At 42.4% G+C, this 23343-nt stretch overlaps 1 protein-coding gene across 1 annotated transcript in view; it reads right to left on the bottom strand.

The window, feature by feature from the left end:
• Nucleotides 1–23343, bottom strand: part of KCTD16 (potassium channel tetramerization domain containing 16) — a 275760-nt gene that overhangs the window by 241380 nt on the left and 11037 nt on the right. Inside the window, exons 5-13 of the mRNA XM_029942174.1 lie at nucleotides 21644–21786; nucleotides 14246–14431; nucleotides 12841–12881; nucleotides 10161–10420; nucleotides 8667–8777; nucleotides 8307–8387; nucleotides 8060–8200; nucleotides 5328–5408; nucleotides 3803–4956 (exon numbers count right to left, since the gene is read on the bottom strand). Coding sequence (XP_029798034.1) covers nucleotides 3803–4634 — 832 coding nt within the window. The 5' untranslated portion in view covers nucleotides 4635–4956; nucleotides 5328–5408; nucleotides 8060–8200; ... (4 more) ...; nucleotides 14246–14431; nucleotides 21644–21786. The remainder of the gene's footprint in view (nucleotides 1–3802; nucleotides 4957–5327; nucleotides 5409–8059; nucleotides 8201–8306; nucleotides 8388–8666; nucleotides 8778–10160; nucleotides 10421–12840; nucleotides 12882–14245; nucleotides 14432–21643; nucleotides 21787–23343) is intronic.

Here is a 23343-nt window from a genome sequence, read left to right as displayed (position 1 = left end):
TAAATAGTCTTTCTCAAATGCCCCCCGCCCCCCGACTCCTTTCCTCTATAAAAGAGGATTTTTCTCCTTTGGGATTCCCGATGGTTTTGCTACAGCTTGCTTGTCCTGAATTGCAATTCTCTATTTTTCCTAAATAAACTCATTTTTGCTGGTAAAATAACTGTCAGCTTCAATTTTAAGATTAACAGTACATACAAGAATTTAGAGAGTTTTGTGGAAATGACCCTTTAAATTTAAGGAAATGAAGAGAAGATAGATTAAAACACACTGACAAGCAGCAATTAGTTGAAAAGGTGATGGTGGGTGTCTCTACTATAATTCACAGAACTCAGAGTGCATGTTTTTGGGGTATGCATCCTATGAATTAAACTTCCTAGTTGTCATGTTATCACAGTTTCATTAGAAGCAAATTTCTTTGAATTTGATTGTTTCAGGCATTTGTCTGAAGGAACTCACTCATAAGTAAGATTTTAAAAATCGTGTATTGTTCACTCCCACGGAGAACAATCTTCTCACTCTTGGGCATTGGAAGATGGCTCTAATGAAGAGGTTCATTTATTTTTCTGCACTTGTGATTTTGTTTCTAAATGGTGTGAAGTGCTACTGAATATCTGGTTCAAAATCAGGACTTCTCTTTTCCAAATTACTGAGCCCCCTTTACATTTACAGGTGATCTCTATTTATGTTCTTGCCTTCTATGTAATGCTTGAAGAGAAAAGAGAGGTAATTATTTACCTAGTGGGGTGGGAGAGAAGGTAAGATATCATTGTTTTAAAACCAAGGGCATATCTAAAATGCTTTATGAGGCAGTCCTAGCTAGATATTTCTTTTCTGTTCTTATATCAATCATACTTTCCTAGTTGCTGATAAGTGAATCATAATCCATAGCATCTCACATATCATATTTTGGTGTGTAAGCAATGTAGACAGACATTTCTTATCACCCTCTTACACACATTCAAACACCTGTTGACTTTAATTGTTCACAGCTCTCCATTAACTAAACACTCAGTCTACCTGATGTTGACCATCAATTCTAGGTCTACATTAAGATTAAATAAGGCAAGAATCTATCCTGTTAAAAACTGACAGGGAGATTTTGGTCTTTCAGTTTCCCCTTGGGAAACTTGGAAGAAAATAGGGCAAACGGAAAGAAAGGGGTCTCTCCTCATGACTGTGAGCTACCATATGTAATGTATTCATTTCTCACTGTTCATTGTTTACTGTGGTATGGAACCAAGAAAAGTGACTTTGTATTATCCCTGGGTAATTTGAAGTGTCTGATCACTTGGAGTTAATTCTTTGGATCTAAGGAGTTTGTATACACAATATAATTTTTTTCAATCTAGGAACAAGTTGAGTTTTTCTGAAAGAGCATCTTTTTGTTGTTGTTGTTGTTTGTTTGCTGGTTGGCTGACTGATTTTTTTTAAGGATGTGGAGGTGCTCCTGGGGACACATGCTGCCCCTTCCAATCTCTCAGGTGGTGGTTCCAATGCTCTGCTCACACAGTGCACAATGGAGCTACGTGCTTGGCAGTGCTAGGCAGGGCTAAGCAGCACCAGGCAGGGCTGGGCAGGGCTAAGGCTGGATGAAGAGCATCTTTGCATAGTCAACTTCCTGCTTTTAGAGCACCTCCCATAGTTTCGGCCCATTAACCCAAGCACAACAGCTTGATGAATTAATGCTTATATAGGCACAGTTGGCAGCTTCTAATTAAATAATTATGGTTAAGCGTCTGCACAGAAGCTGTTATGCACCCTAGAAAGCCAGCTGTCAGTTTTATTGGTCCTAAGACAGAGGAAGAGTTAATACTTAGCTCTGGATGTTACATACAAAGGGAAGTATATCATATACAACATATATGCGGTGCAATATGAAGTTGCATTGTGCTTGTGCTAGCCTGTCCACTAGTGATGAAGAGCAAACTTCTCCCCAGCAACCCAACAAAGAAGGAAGCAATTACATGGTCAGCAGAGCAGAACCCGTTCAGAGTGATTTAAAGAGGACATAGTGTGAGACGGAGGAGTCTTTGATGAACACACAAATGTCACTGAGCTAGCAGGCACACACATTTCAGGTTCTGGGTCTCATTTAGATGAGTAAGTGACAGAAATCTAATGTGGTCTTTTTTCAGGTGGTTATGGTTGGTGTGTTTCACTCACGTGCCTAACACTTCTTAAGATGCTGTTTTCAAATATCAGAAATTGGAGAACAAGGTAAATATCACAAACCTAGCTTTGGACTCTTTCTAAGATGCATTTTTCCAAAAAGTTTGGAACTGATATTTGTTCTATAGAATTACAGACAATGTGAGATTCCTTTATAGAAGACTAAAAAGCTAGAGTCTTATCTCAACATGAGTGGGGAGATTCACCCAAAGAAATAAAGCTGTGTCTGGTGACCGAACTCTAGCATAGAGGAAGATATAGATTACAGATAAAGGCCATTGATAGGTTTGTTGGACCAAATAATCCTTGTTATTGCACATCAATACATTCCTGAATTGATAGCTGATTTCATTTTTCCCCACAGGCTTCCCTTTCATACAATCCATGTGTCCTCACTTCTAAAAACCAAACGTATGATGGCCCAGCACGGAGCACCTCGGCTTGCCACTGGTCTCGTTACCAGGGCTCCCAGCACCACCTCCACATGAATAAACCCAACTGTAGGCAAAAATCAGTCCAAGAAATTCAGTCATACTTTCATGTTTTTTTTAAATAGACATTTTAATCTCCCAAACTTATGGATTTGCCTTAAAATAAGACTAGAGGAAACCGAATTTTAATGTGGAAACATTTCTTATGGAATTCACTTCACCCAACTCCCAGGCCTGTTGAAAACCAACTGTTAAATCAGGCACTAAACTTTACAGACTGATTTACTCTTCTCCCTCCAGAGATCAAGGCTTACAGTGTATTTAGAACAATGTCATTTCATAAAGCAAAGCAATCTGTACCTTAAGTCATCATTTAAGCAAATGGACTGGCCTCTAAGTGCTTATTTAAAATGCTTCCCCAGAACAATTGTTTCCATTCCTTTCCCCTCCCCCATTTCTTTTTGTGTCTATCACCTCAGCTCTCTGAAGATACTTGGTTGTGATTGACAATTTTCAAGGATCTAGTTCCTTTCAGATGGATCTTAGACGAAGTTCAGTACGCTGAAGTCTGCCATGCAACTCAAGTCTCAGGACAAAATGCTAAAGGATCAAATAGAATTTGTAAAGCCTATAAAAGCAGGTTTCAGACTTAGTCGGGAGATAGGGGGCCTTTTTATCAGTCTATACTGCCATCTATCTAAGCAAAACCACATCATTTGGTATAACATCCATTTGTGTTTTCAAAGCCCCTAATGAAAGCAAGTCTCCGGCAAATGGCTTAACAGATACCAGAGTTCCGGTAGAAGAAATGGACAGAACCACCACATTCACTCTGAGTCTGCCTGTCTCCCGTGGACCAACAGCCAAGTTCTAACCATCATCTTATCCTTACAACTCGGTATCTGGCAAACAGACACACATGTCTCCTTTCATTCCCCATTTCACCTAAACCAATGTCATTTGCATCGTATGATTTCTGAGGCCTCTGAATAGTCTGTGATGTCATTGACAAAACAGATCAAAGTTGCTTAGATAAGACATGAGACCTGAATGACAGCCTCTAGCATTCTAGCTATAGCTCAGAAGTTTAAAACAAACAAACAAACGCAAATAATATTCCTTAGACACTGACTGAACATGCAGACAATAAACATCTCTAGAGAGAATTGGTACAGATGAAAAACAGAACCCTTTGTACTTACGGTAGAAGACATATTCAGTGTAGCTTGACCAGATCTTGTCATCTGTATACTGGTTGACAAAAGATGCTGTCACCGAGGAGTTACAGGCCACCATGTGGAATCCACACTCTGACAACATATCAAAAGCCCTTTCCAGATGCTTGAATTTGAGATAAAATCTGGAGGTGTATCTTTCTGGGGCTCGGTCCGGGTCTCTGCTCTCATTCAAAGTTTCTCCAAAGACCTCTTTTGCCAAGGAAATCCTTCCACAAACCAAAATCCGGGGAACCCTACGAAACTTGGCATCTGCCTGCCCCTCTCTGCCCATGGTGCAGGACCCCCTGTAACCCACAGTAATGAAGCCCCACTTGCGGTCGGCAGGGAGCACTGAGGAAGGAGGGCAGATTCTCGGGTCGCTTCCTTGGGAGGCATCTTCAAAGTCACTATGGCAGAATTCGTCCGGGCTTTGCTTGATCTCATCGGGGGTCAGGAGTTTGACCAAGTCTGGGAGCTGGAAATACTCAGCTTCCCTTTTCAGTCTTCCCCGTTCTGGAAAGTGATCAGGCAGGACCACCTGCCTGTCCCTGAGATAGTCCAGAATGTAACGGAACAGGAACCCATCTCTGTCAATGAAAAACCTTCCTTTGGAGTCCTTGGCTAGATCGTTAGCCGTGTCTCTCTTTGGGGAAAACATTTTCCACAGGAAGGAATGAGGGATGCTTACTAATGTGGAATGGCGGGTGAAATAAACTTGACCGCCAACATTCAGCTCCACGACCTCAGGGAAGGAGTTGGGAACTGAAGCCCCTTGTTCTCGAGGATAGTAACGACTACAGTTTCCACTCAAAGCCATTGTCCCTTTCTTCTTTATCTTCTTCTATTTTGATTTGAAGGTGCAATCCAATGGAGTCACAGCCTTATCCTTTGCATCAACTTGTCAAAGAGGGAGAAGGATGCTAACTTGTTAAAAATGACCTTCTCGCTTACCCCAGTTTTTTTCCCCAAGCAAGCAAAATTTAGAAGAGTCCACAGGTGAAGTGATGCTGCAAAAGTAGTTTAAACCCTGGCTGGTGGTGAGCTATTACTTCATAGAATATAATCAACTCATCTCCATCCGATCTGCCCCAAGCTCAGTAGGCAAGGCAGGCCAAGTCCCCAGTTACTCAGAGGTCTGCCTGAAGGAAAAGAGAGAAAATTATTTCCTCAAACCCAGCATGAGTCAGAAAAAGAGATACCACTGGAGAAAGGAAAGGGAGGGAGAGGGAGGGAGGGAAGAAGAGAGGGAGGGAGGAAGGGAGGGTAAGACTATTTGACACAAGCAGCCTGGAACTACTGATTTCAGCCATTCTTCAACTAAATTGTGGCTTCTTTCAAGCTATTTTGTGTCTACATGTTTATCCATAGGTCTCTGTGCCCAGCAATTAGCATTAAAAATATTTCTATTTGTATTTCCGCCTTAAAAAGGAACACAAGATTTTCAACTTCTAAAAGGGGATTTTTTTTTCCTCCCCGCTGAACAGGAAAAGCAAGAAGTCTCGGAACTTACCTTAGTGAGTGCTGGAAACCCAGCTCCTGTGAAGAAATACCCATTTGCAAAGCAGTCAGAATCCACAGCCACCGTCTGGAGCTTGACAAATCCCGAAGAGGTAAAGGGCAGAGGTATCAATGAAAAGTGCAGGAGAGATGTGCTCTTAGAAAATAATATCTATCTATCTATATATATTTATATAAATGTATAGCTGTATGTATGTATATAGGTATGTATTCACTCCCAATCTCAAGTTGAACCAAGTCACAAAAAAAGTTAAAGCGTGATGAGAGGTGGTTGGGTTGAAGAACCAAGGCAGAGAAAAATATCCAGCCAAAGCTTCTCCATTAAAAAGCGGGGCGGGGGGAAGCCTTTAGAAAGAATCCTTAAAACAAAAGAAGAGTTGCAAGAGGTACTGGGACTTAGAAGCTTTTCAGAAAGCCCAGGAGCAGAAGGGCAGATGTGCCCCGCTGGGGTCCCAGGTAGCCACCCCACCTGCCGGCAAGGGCAAGCGGACTCCCATGCTCGCAGGCAGGTGGGAGGCGCCGCGAGCCGCTGGAGCCCGGCCGCCGCAGCGCGGAGGGGCGGCGGGGGGCTCGGGCTCGGGCTTCTCCGGCTGGCGGCCGAGCTGGGTGGTTCCACAGTTCCCAGTGCAGTTCGGATGCTGTTGTTTCAGCAGTGCAGGCAAGATACCATCCAGGGAAATGACTATTACATCATCTTAAAGGAATACGGCTTGGAGAAAGCGGAGGCAGCTCCGAGTCACGTCGTCCTCGGTGACAGGTCGCCAGCACTGCACGGGGACGCCGCGCACCGGCCGCGGCACGCGACTCCCAGGCTCCGGGCTCGGGGCGGGGACGCGGCGCCGCGCAGCCACTTCCCCGGGCGTCCTGTGCGCGAGTCTGGAGTTTGCAAAGGGGCTTCGCTTTACCTTCTCTTCCTGCCTTTACACCTCCGCCGCCAACAGCCAACACCATTCCCCAGAAATAACCCCCCAACCCAGCGGTGACAAACACAAGTGATTATGCATTTGAAAATCCACAAACAAATCTTTGCACATGCACGGAATTTCTGAAGGACAAATTTCCCCTCTAAAGCTTTTTTTTTTTTTTAAGAAAAAAGAAAGCACACCGAATGAACCCCAACATTCAAAGTACAAAGTGGCTTTTCTTTAAAATCAAAGGGGATTAAACCCTATCCTCATTCGGATCCCCTCTTTTTTCCCTCTTCTTCTCCCTCCCCCCGCCCTCAGCATGAATAAATAAATGCAATCTCTCTGGAATTGTAGCTGCTCATTGGAAAGAATGCACGAGGCACAGATAACCCTCAGAAAGCCCACAGTTTACATCAGTAAGTCATTATCTTAGCTTACCTGTAAGAAATTGTTCCCTGCAACCTTTTTCTGGGGCTGTTTCTTTCCCGAGCATCTCTTCGGACATCCCCAGCCCCCTCCCAAATCATCCCAAGAGGACTTCAGGGGAAGACACGCCCAGCTAAGAGACATTTTACTCCGGTCCCAGAGGGCTTCCTTAAGTGCATCATTATAGTTTCAGGAAGGCATTTCTAGGGCAACCTAATCGACTAACAAAGTGCTTCCAGTTGATCCTGCCAGTCAATAATGGCCCAGCCAACAGCTTACAGTAAGTCGGCCATTTCTCCTTTAAAATGCCAGTGTCTTAGGACTTACACTCCTAATCAGAATATAGTATTTCATCTATGAATAATAGATGGGAGGCAAACTCCATCCCAAATCATTGCTATCTTAAAAAAATGAAAACCAAAAATGGAGACAAAAGTATGAATTAGATGCATTTTAAGGGATTGTGTGTTTATTGCCAACTCTTGCCCTGCCCCAAGAAGTAGCTTAAAGATAGACTCAGCGGCAGGATAAATTAATTTCTAGTTTAATAATCTTTTCTCTCAATAAGTATCAGGTTAGTGAACACATTCAGAGTATTAGCTAACACTCCAACACCTGATTATATTTGACTGTGTTCCTTTAACTAATATATTAACCTGTTCTGGCCTCAATCATGGGGATTTTAATGCTGGACCTAGCGAGGAAATGTTTATTCTTTGATGCACTTGTATCGCCATCTAGTGTCCATAAACTATCAGTGCATGTCTATAACTGACCACTTACCTGAGCCAGAAGTTAGATTTTTTTTTCCCTTTAAAGTTTTTATGTTGGTTTAAATATTGTTAGACACATGTTCACCATGATGACAAAATAAAAATTTAGTTGCCAACAGAACAAGGAAAAAAATGAGTCTGAGTCTATGCCCGTTAACTACTGAGTTTGTCCTAGTTAAAAATAAGCAACTCTTGATTTTCTTTCTAACAGAATAGGCCAATACACCATGACAATAACTTTGGAGACCAGGGGTTAAAATATTCCGGGGACAGTATGGCAGTGAGTGGGGAACAGGAATGAGAAAAACCATAGCCTTTTAAAGCTCAGAGGAACTTGAGAAATAGGAATTACCACCTCAGAGATATAGAATCTGAGGACCAGAGACAGAAAGAACTTCCACAAGGTCACACAGCTGTGGAGCAGCAGGGTGGCGTTTAGACTACTGCCCAGTCAGTATGATCAATGTCCTTCTTTAAACCACATGTATTCTAGCATAAGGATGGAATGGAGGCAAATACACAAGACAAGAATTTCATGACTACACATTTGAAAAAAATGGCAAGTCATTTGAAAGAGTTTCAGTAGTAAGTAAAATCGCAAATCTAAAAGATCTTACCGTTTAAATAAGAAGATTCTGAATTTAAAAATTGAGGAGTTCTGTTTATTTCTCTGGGTTTCAAAGGTTAGGCTATTTTTTGAGACAAGCAGTTCTTAACCTTGTCTGGAACAATGGACTGGCTGGAGAATCTTAAGAAATCTAGAAAATAAATAAACAAGCCTAAAAGTTTTCATTCAACATCAGGGGCGTCTCAGGAAGGTCTGAATAAAAAAAGGAAGGAAAAGCAATGTGGGCAGAGACTTACATTCCCAGTACGCCTTGAATTTTCACAGTGAACCTTCTGTTTGAAATGAGATGACATACACACATGGACATACTCCGGGGACTGAAAACATAAAAATATTCACCAGATAACCTTTTCTTCATGACCCATAATAGGACCACCTCACCTGAGAGGTACTCTGAATTATTTTGTTTAATAAATACTGTAAATACCCTATGCTTTGCACAGTTGTATTGCTTTAGATTTTGGAGCTTCAAATGTTAATTTATGATGTTAAACGGTTAGAAACACATGACTGTTTTGTTAACCTTGCTTATGTATATTTACTTTTTAAACTACCTAAAGCCTCCAGAAATCAAGACGCCTGGGTATCTGCCTCACCTTTGGAGAGGGGAGGGGTTTGGTTCCAGATTGGCCTGAAGCCGAATCAAGCTGAGGTCTGCAGCCCCGGGTGAACATCTTCTGATGCATACATGTTCTTGCTCCTTTAGGCTAGGGGAGGCGGACAAATGAGAAGTGAGAGGAAAGAGATGACAGGCTTGAAGGAAACAAAGCAATACACCATACAGAGAGATTTAAATAGTGCTGGAGTAAGTGCCGAGTCTCAGGGAGGCTGTCGGGGAGCCTGGCTGCTCGGTGCCTTCACAAGAGGCGAGAAGCCAAGTCTGGGCTGTGCCCGCAATCCTGTCCTCTGTGTCAGCAGGTAACACAGCCAGCGTCACTGTTCTCTTCTGGCAGCTCTCCGCCCAAACATTGTGGGATGCCGCTCCTTGGCCCAAAGGCCCAACACACAGCAACAGATTTCTCTTAGGGGAAGAGCAAGGAAGAATGTTTCGTCCTGTTCTTTGTAATATTCAAGACTACAGCACATCCAGATTACACCATGTGTAAACTGAGGAGTTGATAAGATGTGGCTTAGCCTCTGTTTCCTGGCCCTACCTTCACACACCCCCACAGCTGAATGTTGAAGAGGATATTCTCAAAAGGACAATTTTAATTTGGGAATAATGTGTTCACTTCCCCCACATCCTTACCTTCTAACGCATCCTTAAATTTCTTCTCCCCTCGAGCAGAGATCACTTTTATGCTGACTGTCTTTGTTATCAGGGAGGGAATGATCTCATAAACTTATACTGAAATGCTGTGCAGTCATTGTGTTACACGCCCCAAGGACTCCTGCATTATCACCATCACATAATAGCTGCTGGTTACGGAGGGCCAGCTATTGAGAGCTCACAATAGACATCATCCCTCTTCCAGCTCTGCTTGATGGCTGTGGGACATCGGGCAAGGGGCTCAGTGTCTCTGAGCCAGGACAAAATGAAGACAAGAAAATCTGCCTCCCAGGTGTGTTGTGCAGATGAAATACTATGATGCATGTAAGGCCCCTAGCACATTCTCCGGCTCTAGGTGTGCGCTTACTGAATACCAGGAGTGCCCCTGGCAGTGGGAGAAGTAACTGCCTTTGCTGTTGTTAGACTCAAGTTGAGGCATAAATAAATTACAAAAGATGCCCAAAGAAATTCAGTTCTACTTCCAAAATCTTCGCTCTTCCCACAATGCAAGTGTGAGTGAGGATCTTGCTTGTTATACATATGTGTATTAATAATGAGGGGATTTCAGGATTTGCTGGGGGAGATGGGGTTGGCCAAATGGAGAACTGAAAATAGTACCACGATGGTTAAAAATGAAAATGCCACCATCTTCTGCCATACAAGGTTACATTTGTGGTACCCTGTCATTCGTGCCACATGGATTTATGACACACCTATGTTGTGTCCAGCACAAGGCTAAGGACTCAAGATACAAAGCTGAATTTGATAGAATCTCTGAACTCAAGCACATACAAACATACACTCATACTGAAAATCATACCAATAGAAGACAAAGATTAAAACGTCCTGGATTCTTGAGCACTGCTTCCTTTTTGCAGAAAGATGCCTACAGCCGTATTCAGCTCTGAGTGCTTACACAGTTCACATGTGTTTTGGACGAACCTCTTCACCTCAGAGTGGCCTCTAGTTCCATGTCCATAAAATGAACCTGTCTCCCTTTATAGAGATGCTGTGACTGATGGCAAAGTGGAGATAAAATACAGCTGCCCTATCTTCAGAGACATACCAGGCAGTAATTTGCTATGGAAGAAACAGAGGAAGAAGTCAGCAAGCCTTCTGTTGCTGTGTGTTAATATAACACCTTGCAAGAACGAATTCGGATTAGATGCGCATAATCTTGAAGTTGGAAAGGGAAACCCTTTGCAGTTACCCACTGCGGCCTCGGATCCACCTACAAGGTTTATGTAACAGTGACTGTTCAGTCTAAGTCATTTCTCTTGGTCTCTCCTGAAAACACTCTTGAACTATACTCTCATAAAATATGTGTATAACAACGGAAGCTGCTCATCTCACCATGATGCCTCTGAATGGAAGTCCGTAGAATACAGTTCTTTGAAGGCAACCATCCTTTTAAGACCTGGGCTTTTAAAATCGTTTATGCCGATCTGAACAGAAAGTACTGCTGTGCGAGTATGAAGGTGGTGTTATTGACTATGTTAGCAGAGTCTAAGGGTTTTTATGCGTGCATGTGACGTGGAAAAGAGGGTACACATTTCTATAGTAGGTGTGGATGTGTGGTCACCTTGTAGGTTTTCCTTCAAAACTAGGAAGCTTTCCTGGGGCACATGGTCAAAGTTAGACGTACACAATTTGGCCATGGATTTGAGGAAAGCCAATCCATGCATATGTACTCTGAAAGTGTGATCTCAGCAGCGTGGAATACAGACTGGGTGAGAGATGAAGGGGAAAATAGAATATAGCTGTCCAACTGCCAAGCAATTAATGCCAGCAAATACACAAGCAATATTTTAGAAATAGCTATAAAAACAAAAGATGTCTACTCCTGCCTCTCCCTACAGTCCTTTCCCTAGCAGTGTGCTTACCCATGCTGTAATATTTGCTGTATGATGCTTCTTACATATGCTTTATTACACATGTCGGCTAAGTCCTTATTATGTTTGCTATATATTGTACAATATATCTCTTGGTAAAGGAGTTGAATATTTTGTAGGCCAGTAACTGTCAACGTTTTGTCTCCTACCCAGGAAACCCGTTTTTCAAATGACATCTTTGTCATCATTCCAAAATATGCAACACATGAAAGCAGTCAAAATAGAACGAATTTAGGTCTTAAGTTCAAAAGCAGTTATTTAAAAGAAAGTCAGAAATTGCAATTATATGTCACTGGTCTCTAAGATGCATTTTTATTTTTCCTGACTAGTTTTATACACGCACATATGGAATTTATTCACCCCTCTGCAGCAACTTGCAGGCAATAGAGCTTGAAAATCCTGGTTACAATGGCAAAGAGCAGGTGCTCGGATCAGGCAGATCCTGGTTGGAAAGAGGTACCTACAAGCTCTAGGATCATGAGCTCATCGCTGTTCCTCTCCCAGGTATTCTCCTCATGTATATATCAGAAATCAAAATATCTACTCTGCAGGATTGATGGAAGGCTTAAAGATAATGTGCCGGGAGTGCTTGGAATATAGCAAATGCTTAATAAGTAATGGGCAGTATGGTGATATTTATGTTTGGCTCAGTCACCTCCTCTGTCCCTCTTCCCTCCACCCCCTGCACCTACCCCACAGGTCTTTGTGAATGAGAGGATGGAAGGATACCACATTAATCATTAACGCTGGTAATGTGACTGATCCATTCTCTGAAAGTCTGCTTCTTCCTTCAAGCAGGGGAATAGAAGAAAGGAAAGCGATACCTGAACTCTAAGCACATTTGTCCTTGGAGATGGGCAATCAGTGCATTTAAAAACATACTCTCCTGACTTTGTAAGTAGCTATACTTTTCAAAGGATGATGAATGGAGGAAAGCAAATGAACAGGCTGGCTCATTCAAAATATCTCCCATTATTTTACTTTGATTCAGCACAGCCACTTTGGTGTAGCAATTGTTTGTAGAAGTCATTTTTCACGACTAAATCCAAACATGTCATTCTCACAGGGTGAAATGAATCTTGCCAGTGGCATCTGCCCATGGGGCACAGCCGAAGGACAGAAGGACAAAGACCAACTAACAAATGGAAAGATTTAGTTCAAGGAACAAAATGGAATTGTTTTATTAGAAGACTTGAGAAGTCGAAGCTGGGGATTTTGTGTATGCCCTGAAATACCATTTGGTATCCAGGGCACTTTTTTCCTTGCCTTTTGAGTTATTTGCAAGAAATCCATTGGGCAGGGATCATTTGTCATTCATCTTGCTACCTCCCAACCAGTAGTACAGGAGCTCATATTTTGAAGGTGCTCACTACATATCTGTTGAATTTAATTGCAGGAGCAAGAGTGTATCCTCATGTCAGCCTAGGAAAATGATAGGTTAGAAGCTGGCAGGGCCATACTGGAAAAAGCTGTTGTTTGGGAAAATACGGCAGCTGATTTCAGTTTATTTGTCAAAACACTGAGTTCTCCAGGGCAGGAGGGACCTTTCCATTTGGTCAAGTCCCAGAGAAATCAACTGGCTGCAAAAAACAGCTTTCCTGAACTCACCATTGCAAACGGATCATGCACGTACCCAGTGTGGAGTCAAGCTGGAAGGAAAAAAGAACCATTAAAAGGAACACCCCAACAAGAAGAGTAGGAGATGACAAAGTTTCCAGTTTCAAATTTTCACTCATGCCAATTTCTTAAAATATCCATGTCTGTGCCTGTGGCCAAACACATTAATAACATTAACAAGTAAAACTGATCCTGACTACCAGACATCTTCACATACATGATCTCTTTCAACTTCTGCAGTAGTCTTGAACTGTTGGCATTGTAGGGAGAATTAAAAGAGCCTCCAGGAGGGGCGCCTGGGTAGCTCAGTTGATTAAGCATCTGACTCTTGATTTTGGCTCAGGTCTTGATCTCACAGTTCGAGCCCGGCCTCAGTCCCTGCACTGACAGGGCAGAGCCTGCATGGGATTCAGTCTCCCTCTCTCTTTGCCCTTCCCCTGCTTTCTCTTTGTCTCTCTCTCAAAATAAATAAAAATAAACTTAAAAAAAAGTTTAAAAAGAAAGAGCCTCCAAGAGGTTGAATTATTAACAGCAGGTCACATCAAGCCTGTCTGATCTCAAAGCCCCCCTTTTTAAGTACACCAGACTTACCTAGCCATATCGATTCTTTTACTAAATATCTTCAGTATATGCCCAATATTTGGATTTGGCATCGCACAGAGCAACAACACATTCCTAGCACAGATTACCACTATATTGCAATCCTGGTTCTATGCCAGACACAGAGTAAGTGGTCCATAAGTATTTGTCCAAGGATTGTTAGAGTTATGAAGTGAATCACTGAATACATAAATCATGAATGGAATGGACAAACTACCAACTGGAACACAACTATCCAGAAATTTTAGCTGGATGCAACAAGAGCCGGATCTTATGTAGCAAGTCAAATTTTCTTTACTTCAGAAAAATCGGTTCCAAATGGGAGAATGATTTCAGAAATGAAGAATAAGAAGTTTATATCTCAGCATTCAAGAATTAGCCCTTCATGAATCTAAAAGGATGAGTCATACGCATTTATGTGTTTATGTTCCAGAATTTAGAAGATTTTAGAACTAAGAAACTGCTTTGGGGATAAGGCTCTCCCCCAGAACAATAAAAAATATGTAAATGCCTAGATGCTAGAAAAATAGGATTTACTTTAAAAAACAACTTGAAAAGATACCAGGCAACTCTACTCCAGCCATTTTGTGTGTCAGTCACACTGCCTCCTTCCCAAAAACGTGTGTGGAGTGGAGTGTGGGGTTGAAAGACCAGGTAGTGGCTGACCTATACAGACACACGCACGAGGTACATGCTTTAAGGGGTTATGGAGCACAGCTCAAATGTGATTTGGGAAACATCACTCTGCTGTGGAATGCAGACTTGCACAGCTTCCGCCAAAGAAATTGTATGTTACCTTTACAGACAATGATCTGAGCCTCAAGCACATCTCATCAACCCTAGCGTCTCTTGAAACGACAGGCCGGTTTGCAAGGTGCGGTTCCAATGGCTGCCGGAGGATTTCAGGTGATTGTTTGAAATGGAGCCAGTGTCATGTATCTTTCTGGGAAATCTGGTTGCCATTCATCAGGGAAAAGAATGCCTAGGAAGAAACGGAGTGACACAAAAAAAGATTTATGTATCTGATAGAAACTGGATCCGACCTGGTGTCTCTTGATGGGCCTTTTGAATCTTTGATATATTTAAATGAATTTTGAAAGTGGTTACATACATCTATGTTGTTGAAGTGCCATTATAGTGGACACAGAGGCTAAGATGGGATATCGGACAAAATAAATGGGATATCGGATAAGATAATAAATTAAGATGAAAAATTAGATAAATGGGCCAGGGATGGAGAAGCGATGGAGTCCTTATTTTCCCCCCAAAAAGAGTAAGGAAATCCTTATAGTGCTGTTTTGCCCATGAATATTTATGCCTATAAGTGTCAAGAAAGAAAGAAACTGCCCAATGAAAGTGACCAATAGAGTCTAGGTTGAGAACATCACTGCTTCACATAATAACCCCCTCCTACCCAAAAAAGTTCACATGCAGAGCCACTGGTGAATCAGAGCCAACACAGTCCTTCCCCAGACCCCAAATTGGTAACAACAGCTGAGGCTGAAGGAGTCCAATAAAAGAACCTTTAAACTCCTTGAAAATCCTTCTCCTACTTCATGTCATTTATCTTGAGGCATTTACTCTAATATTTACATATCTATTTGTACAAAGAACTATGTTGGACACTGTACACGAGGAAGATTAACCAGGCATGAGTCTTCCCCCCAGCAAGCTGACAACCCAACAGGGCAAAACGAAGGGAAACCCTACAGCTCCAAAGTGGAGGCTGGTTCCTGCAACATGGAGGCGGCGGTGGTTGCTGTGGAAAAACTGGAAGAATTTCCATGGGAGAGGCATGGAGCGAGCCAGAAGGAAGCCATTTTTTGAAACTCTAAGGAACATCATGCCTAGCACAAAGTGTCCATTCATAAATTATGGATGGACCAAAGGAAGTGCCACCTTGCATCACTACACATTTATGGGGCACTCATTTAGCATGCATTTAGAACTGCCCCAAACTGGCCTGATTCATCAGAATCCCGATGAGCTCAGAAATATTTTATATGTGGATATAAATGTATATCCATTAGAGCACTAGACCCTACAGCTAATTTATATTTGGTTCTCAGCCAATGAGGACTCATAGTCATTTGTAGGGCCTTTTCCAATCATTTATTTACTCCACCAGGTCCCTCTTTCTGCCATTACTTTTGTGCCAATGGACACTGCTTCAAGATGGCAGACAAAAAGTGCACAAGTGGTAGTGCTGGAGATTCTACAAGACATCAAGGAAAGTTCTGGATGGCAGCTGGTAGACCTCACTGCCGTAGCTCCAAGGGCCTGCAAGGAGATAGTCGAAGAAACCCAGAGTGGCAGACGGATGTTGCCTGGGAAAATCCTCTGACGCTCTGCAGAGCAGCATGAGCCTCACTGCAGCCTGGAAAGACTGGCTAACAGCAGTATTGAGGATAAAAAGAAGAAACGCTAGGCCAGAGGCAGATAACAACTTCAGGAGACTTGAAGAGAAGCAAGGGCAATTGCCGAAGTCTGACAACGGCTGCACATCTCCAGCGTACCATGCTGCAGTGGTCACACAGAGCACCCGTTTAATGAGCGTGACCGTTTCCAAGAGCAGGTTTCCACAGGAAACGGGATATGCCTGAAGTTAAAACTGGGGGCGGGGGTGGAGGAAGATTCAAAACACTATTTCTATTTCAGTTACTCCAAGCGCCCTGTAATTAAGGATTTCCTGAGGGTTTGGAAAAGTAGACTGTACGCAATGGCAGTTCTTTATGGCAATTGTGTAACACAGAGGAGATCTAATAAAAGAATGAGTTACTTTTGTTCAGCACAAAAGGACAACCTCAGAGTAATTTTGGCTACCTTTCATTACTGCAAAAAAAGTTCGCCTGACTTATTAACCTAATATTCACAACTTTGGGGTGGAAAGGGAAAGAAACTGACAAAGGAGTATGGAAACAAAACTTACGCACTAAAAACAATTATTTCAACCCAGGGAAGCATTAAGGCATTGTGGTTAAATGTGTGAGCTTTGAGATCGGGCCATCCTGGAGCCGCATCCCGTCATTTATCATTTGGGAAAATTACATTTCCTCTCAAGTGACAGTTTTCTCATCTGTAAAATGGGTAATAATTGTCATTCCTTATTAGACATATTGTGAGAACTAAATAAGAGAATACGTATTGAGTACTTAGTTCATCACCCAAGCCCATAGTGAGTGCTCAAGAAATGTCGCTTTTCTTAATGTCCTCCCCTCTAACTGTTTTAGATTATTCATTGCCTAGATTAGAAGGTGGAGCTACACCATTAAGCTTACCTAGTTCTCTCTCTGGACCCGCTATAGATTTGAAGGGAAGCAAGCAGAGCAGTCACAGAGATCCTTTCAGGGTGCAGAGCCTCCTACAGAGAGGTATTTGGGGCAGGTCAGAGGGCACCATATGGCAGAACTGTCATTCTCCTTGCCTGAATAGCACAGTCTCTCTCTGCCTGCCACATTGCTAGTGTCTCTATCCCTGGCCCCATGACACTCTGACCCTTGCTCCTTGTTTGTTAGATGTCACCTGTGCCAGCATGATTTCTTGTACACAGGATGCTTGTACAAAAATCTGCACATTTTCAAAGTTCTGTTCCTTCCAGCTACATATTTTCCCTTGTTGGGAAAATTCAGTCTCTGTGGACTATCATCAGTATGCAAATGACTCCAAAATCTAAATGTTTGGCTTTAGCCTCCTTTCAACTTATATGTACCTGCTGGGCTTTTTCCATAGACCTAACAGTATCTCACACTCAAGGCCAAAGCCAAATATCCATTGGCCGCTCCCATCCATTATATTCCACCAAGTTCTCTCTGAGTGATGTCTACTGTCCAATGTGAGAACCTGTTACCTATCCTCCCCACTTCCATTGGCTCCTGATATCCAATACTCAAACCCATCCGCATTGAACAGGAGAAACTTAACAGAGGACCATGGGAGAGGGGAAAAGGAAAAATAGTTAAGGAGAGGGAGGGAGGCAAACCAATATTTAAAAGAGACTTTTAAATATTGAGAACAAACTGAGGGTTTATGGGGGTGGGGGAGAGGGAAAATGGGTGATGGGCAGGAGGAGGGCACTTGTTGGGATGAGCACTGGATGTTATATGGAAACCAACTTGATAATAAACTATTTTAAAAACCTATCTACTTTATCTCTTCCATAATTCTTTAGATATTTCTTCTCTTCCAGTTCCAACTGTCTTTGCCTTCTTCTTTACCCAGATTCATATATTCAACAAATAATTACTGAGGATTCACCATGAATCGGGTACAGCAAACTCTATGTATTTGAGACCCAGAGGTGAACAAGGTAGACATGATTCTTGACCTCATAGAACTTCTGTTCTAGGCAAGGGATATAGATCCTGAACAAGTAAACAAATAAATGAGCAAGATCATCTCAAATAACGATATGGGTTATAAATAAAATAGAACCAGCTGATATGAAAAGAACATCTCGGGCTGGTAGTGGGGAGTCAAGGAGTAAAGGATGAGGTACTCCAGGCTGGGAGTCTTTGAGGAAGTGATGTTTGAGCTGAGGCAAGAAGCCAGCCATGTAAAATTCTGAGAACAGCATGCTCTAGCCAGATGGCATGGCATGAACAAAACCTCACATGTGTGAGGTCCGACTAAGCCGGGCTTGTTCAGAGAGCCAAGGAAGCCAGTGAGCTGGAACCAGTGAGCAAAAATGGGAGTGTGGGTCTGAGAAGCAGACACGGATCAAATTGTGCAGCGCCTCACATACCATGGTAGGAGCATGAATTTCATTATAAGGATGATGGGAAGTCACTTTTTAAAGTTGTTAAGGTTGAGTTTAGCTTGCTGTGGGGACAGTGGATTCTAGGGGAACAGGATTGGTTGCATGGCAGTGAGTTAGGAAAACATGGCACGGGTCTAGGTGATGGATCCTGGTGGCCAGACTAGGTTTGAAAGAGGATAAATGAGGAAAATCTGGGAAGGATTTTGCTTGCATTGTGTAGATACCGGGCCAGGACCATTATCTGAATCTGCTAATGTTCTCCTTCCTTCCAAGTTTTTCCATCTCGGTTCATTCAACACAAAGCTGACAACGTCATCCTTCCAAACATGCCATCATTTGCCCAGATATCTTATTTGGCTCCCCATTGTTTTTAGAATAATGTTCTGGCTGTAGATCGAAAGCCCTATGCTATCTGGCCTCAACTACCTTAGAGATACATACATAAAGGGGCTTGCAAGGAAGGGAGAAAAGAGTCACAAAGCAGTTCAATGGTTCTGAGGGAAGTCGCTTCACACACAGTGCTACGCAGAGGATGTGGTGCTGGCGTTTGTATGTGAAGAACCGGCTTCCCTAGCTCTTGACCTGCTCTCAAGCTGAGAGGTTCTGTCTTACATGAAAGGGTCACTGGTAATGCATCCAACAGTACGTGTGCTTTAACTTCCAAGGGAGGACATAGGATAGTTTTAGGAACTAGAAAAAATTAATTAATCCCTTAGAATATGAACTAATAAGTGAATTGATTAATTTTGTTATGAATCTTTACTTCATTCATTCCCCTGAAATATAATGTCCTATTATTATGTAACTGAACAAGTACCTCACAACAAAATTTAATGGCCAAGGGAACTATGAAAAGAGAGACCTTGATAGAATAAAATCATGTCTCATGTTGAACCTAAGAGTTCCCTTCCTCTCTGCCTTAAGCAAGCACTTCTTGAAAATTGAAAATGCATGTCAGGACGCTCAAACCGGACTAGAGAAGTCACCAGCACTAACAATTTAGAGGAACAGAAGGGGGCAGTGTTGTCACAGCCTCTCACAGGGACTTGAGGTTCTGAGGAACTGACAGGCCCCTGAGTAACCCTGTTCCCTGACCCACCACCTCAGAGTGAATCTCAGTCGGTTGTTTCTTTCTGTTTGCTAAGCCTCAAGTCCTGAAAAAAGTTAGGACAAGGTTCTCCGCCCCGGGGCCTGCCACCCTGCTGGGTCCTGCCAAGCCCTGTGAGAAAATGACCACTTCTCACTGTGAACTCAAGAAATAAAAGCCCAGCTCTGTGTTTATGTTAGTTATTGTTTTGCCTTTTACAGAACAGATGGTGAAAAAAATTCACCTGTATTGACCATATGAGAAAAACACTTCATATTTAACATGTTATCATCAGAGAGGCCCTAAGGATTTTTTCTTTCTCTTTATTTTTTCTTTCCTTCTTCCTTCCTTTCTTTTTCCTTTCTTTTTTCTTCTTTCTTTTTCTTTCTTTCTTTCGTTCTTTCTTTCTTCCTTTCTTTCTTTTTCTTTGCGCTGCTAGGAAAATGGATATATTCAGCTATACACCCAGAGACTTGTTCAGAAACACTCAATGAATGCCTGGTTTATGTAGAAAATGGAAAGAAAAGATTCCTGGCCCTCAAGACAATTCAGCAAACAATTCTGGTGATAGCTCCATGTAGGGAAAGGCTGGCAACCACCCTTCCAGAGAAGGTGAAAATTCTTGAAGGAATCTGAGGAAGAACTCAGCTAGCTGTCTCCAGAGTTTAAGGTGGAGAAACTGGAGATAAATGAGGGGAAATATCCTGGCTAGACAGTGGTTGCAGTTGCACCTTGAAGGGCCGTAGAATCTAGGGGGCGGGGGGAGTACCTTGCAGAAGAGGAAAAAAAAAAAACCAGTTGAAAGAGACCGTGTGTGTGCAATAGGACTGCAGAAGCTCGGAAAGAGCAGGGAAGGATCCAGTTTGGCTGGAGTGGAAGGTACTGTGGAGGAGACAGGCAGAGCTGCTGGGAAAGAGCAGGGAAGGATCCAGTTTGGCTGGAGTGGAAGGTACTGTGGAGGAGACAGGCAGAGCTGCTGAAGAGTTTGCACTTGAATCTGTGCAGGATGAATAGTCGTTGAGAGCCTCTGAGCAGGCATGACAGGAACAAGCTGTTCAACAACAGTCACTCCCACAAAGTCACACAGAGCTCCTCCGCCCTTGTCCCGCCGTGTCCTTTCTCACCTCTCAGAAGAGACCCTTGCGGCTTTGACATGGAAGTTCTAATCACTTCAGGTTATGCAACACTTTTGGAAAGTATTTTCCCCTCCCAGTCATGGAAGGAAGAGAAATAAAGGTAAAAGCTGTTCTCTGACCATTCGGCCAAGTGAAGGAATGCACACGTTTAGTACTTAACATGGAGCAACAGTCAGCGAGACTCCCTTAAAGCCAGGAGTGAGGATGCTTTATGTGTGTTGCTGTGTCTGTGTGTCCATTCATTCATTCATTCACTTGAAAACATTTGTTGAGCATATTCCATGTGCCAGGGAGGCATTTCTCTACGCATTAGGGATACAGCAGTAAAACCAAAAAAGGGCCAAAGCTCTTCCTTCATGGGGTTTACATTCCAGACAATAATCAAATAAACATATCAGGTGTCAGATGATAGTAAGTACAGTGTGGAAAGGTTGATCCAGGAGGACACTGATTACATGTTTCAGGGGAGGGGCATTAATAGCAAAGAGGGCAGAGGCGACAAGGAAAGATGTGGGAGAAATGTGTGCTCTTTGGTAGTTTAAGCTTAAAAGGCTTTTTCCGGGCAGGTGAACTATGGTAAGTAATGATATTTAACAACCAAGAGTAACGATAATTGATATAATAATAATGTCTACTATTGTATCTATAAAGACGGACACTGTGCCAGGCATTATTTCATTTGTTCTTCACAGTTAACCCATAAATTTTAGTAGTGTGATACTTTTAGATGCAAAGGAAATTAAAAGAAAGAAAGGAGAGAAAGCAGGAAGGCAGGAAAGAAGGAAGGAAGGAAGGAACGAACGAAGGGAGGGAGGGAGGGAAGGAGGAAAGAAGGGAAAGAAAAAAAAGAAAAAGAGGAAAACCAAGCCTCAAATAGATTGCCTAAATCATCCTATTCATATGCACAGAGGATGGATTTGAATGCGGACAGTGTGACTCCAGAGCTTGCACTCTTAACCCAGACACTGGGTTGGGTACAGAGATAAATAAGTCATGGACTCTGTCTTGGAATTGCTCACAGTCTGGTTAGAGAGACAGGCTCATAAACAAGTAATCCTGGTGCAGTGATAGGAGTGATAATCGAGGTATAATAGAGTTAAGGAGACACAGAGGAAAGAGTGACTAAGTGCCTGACTGTGGGTGGGAAGGGGGGGAGTCATCAAAATGCAGACATTTGTGTTTATGTAATTCATCGCTCTCTCTGCGCCAGCTTACCCACAACCCATCTGCAGTTCCTTCCAAAGACTCTTTCCGGTGGATTTCCCCAGTCTGTCTTCACAGGTTGTGGTTTGTCAGCCTCATCCTGCATGCAGTAAGTTGTTCTGACACAGGGGCCACATAAACCCTTTAGAACCATTCTGGAGAAGGAAGAAAAATAGTACAATAGCAGTTTACCTTACAAAAAAAAAAAGCCCTCAGAAAGGGATGAGGTATGTGACAACCAGGCGAAGCATAATGAGACGACTGTGCCATGTTTTATTGGAAGAGAAAAGGAAAGAGGGAGCTGGCCATCCACCAGGAAAACCCAAGGCCACATGCACTGTTCAGGCAACTGAAAACATAGTCACTCAGACAGGAAGCCTGTATTCCATTGCCCAGCAAAATTTGCCTTAAATATTCCATTTTTGGGGTGACTGGGTGGCTCAGTCAGTTAAGTGTCCAACTCTTGTTTTCCACTCAGGTCCAGATATGGAATGCATACAAAAGTCTAGCAGCATGCGTAAGCTAGACTCCAAGTGAAGAGTGCTTATCCACTAAACCAACCATGTCCACTTCTGGTGGGGCTGGAGGGGGTGGTTAGGGAAGCAATGTCTTGCACAAATATCTGTTCATGAAACCATGGCCTGAGGTAGAATAGCTGCTGACAATAATATTCTAAGCAGGCCACTGGTTGGCTCTCCTCCCCTCACACTTTCAGCCCAATTAGAGACATGGGGAACCTGTAGGATAGTTTTCAAAGATAAAACCAAGACCTCTACAGAAGATTTAATTAAGAACCTGGTTTGTGTTATATGAAGCAACTCATAGATCAGCTGCCAAAGAAGGAATTTAGTAAATAAATAAGCAGTCACAAAGCCTACCTACCTCTTGTTAGCCTTGAGTCATTAATGATTCCATAAAGACATTCAGTTCACATCTTGCTCTATGTTCTATTAACCAAATTTAAATCTGATGGGAAAGGGGGACCAAAGGGATATTTTATTATAGCTATAAAAATAAGCAATGCCTCCATTTGTGTGTATACATCTGTATGTAGAAAGAGATTATATATATAGAAGTTATATATATAATTATATATATAATTTTTATGTGAAGAAAACATTGACATCACAGCTGCTGTCACAGACTTCAGAATATGACTGTATTATTTTTCAATCTATTCTTGCTTTAAAAACGTTCTTCTAATAGAATATGAAAATGAAGACTGAATTATCATTTGAAATTATGCATTCAGTATGCATAATAACTATTATTACAATCATGAGCCAGAACAATGCATTATGGCATTGACAGGTGGAAAATCATCACGAGTAGTTTGCAATATACATAGTTAACAGTCTAGGGGAAAAATGAGTCTAAAAAATAAAATGGCATGGATCACATCTCTCCAATAAACACGTAAGATAATTTGTTTTATGAGCTATCCTTTTATGTTTCTGTGCATATGGAATTTAGGAAATGAAACATCCTAAGGGGTCTTTTGACTGTTTGAAGAGTGATTATTTGAATCAGGTCTGTCTCCCCCAATGGCACTGAATGTTCTGCAAGACAGGAATCTCATCCATTCTTTCCATCACTGTAGCCCAGCCCCCGCATCAGGCACAGGGCCTGGTACTTAAGAGGTGCTCAATAAACAGTCATTGGATGACCGGATATACTGACACACCCCCATTCCAATTTTGACTCCTTCATTT

Source organism: Suricata suricatta, chromosome 6 (assembly GCF_006229205.1).
Source record: "Suricata suricatta isolate VVHF042 chromosome 6, meerkat_22Aug2017_6uvM2_HiC, whole genome shotgun sequence".
Classification (NCBI taxonomy): domain Eukaryota; kingdom Metazoa; phylum Chordata; class Mammalia; order Carnivora; family Herpestidae; genus Suricata; species Suricata suricatta.
The sequence above is the reverse complement of the archived record's forward strand: the minus strand, read 5'-3'. Positions and strand labels throughout refer to the sequence as shown.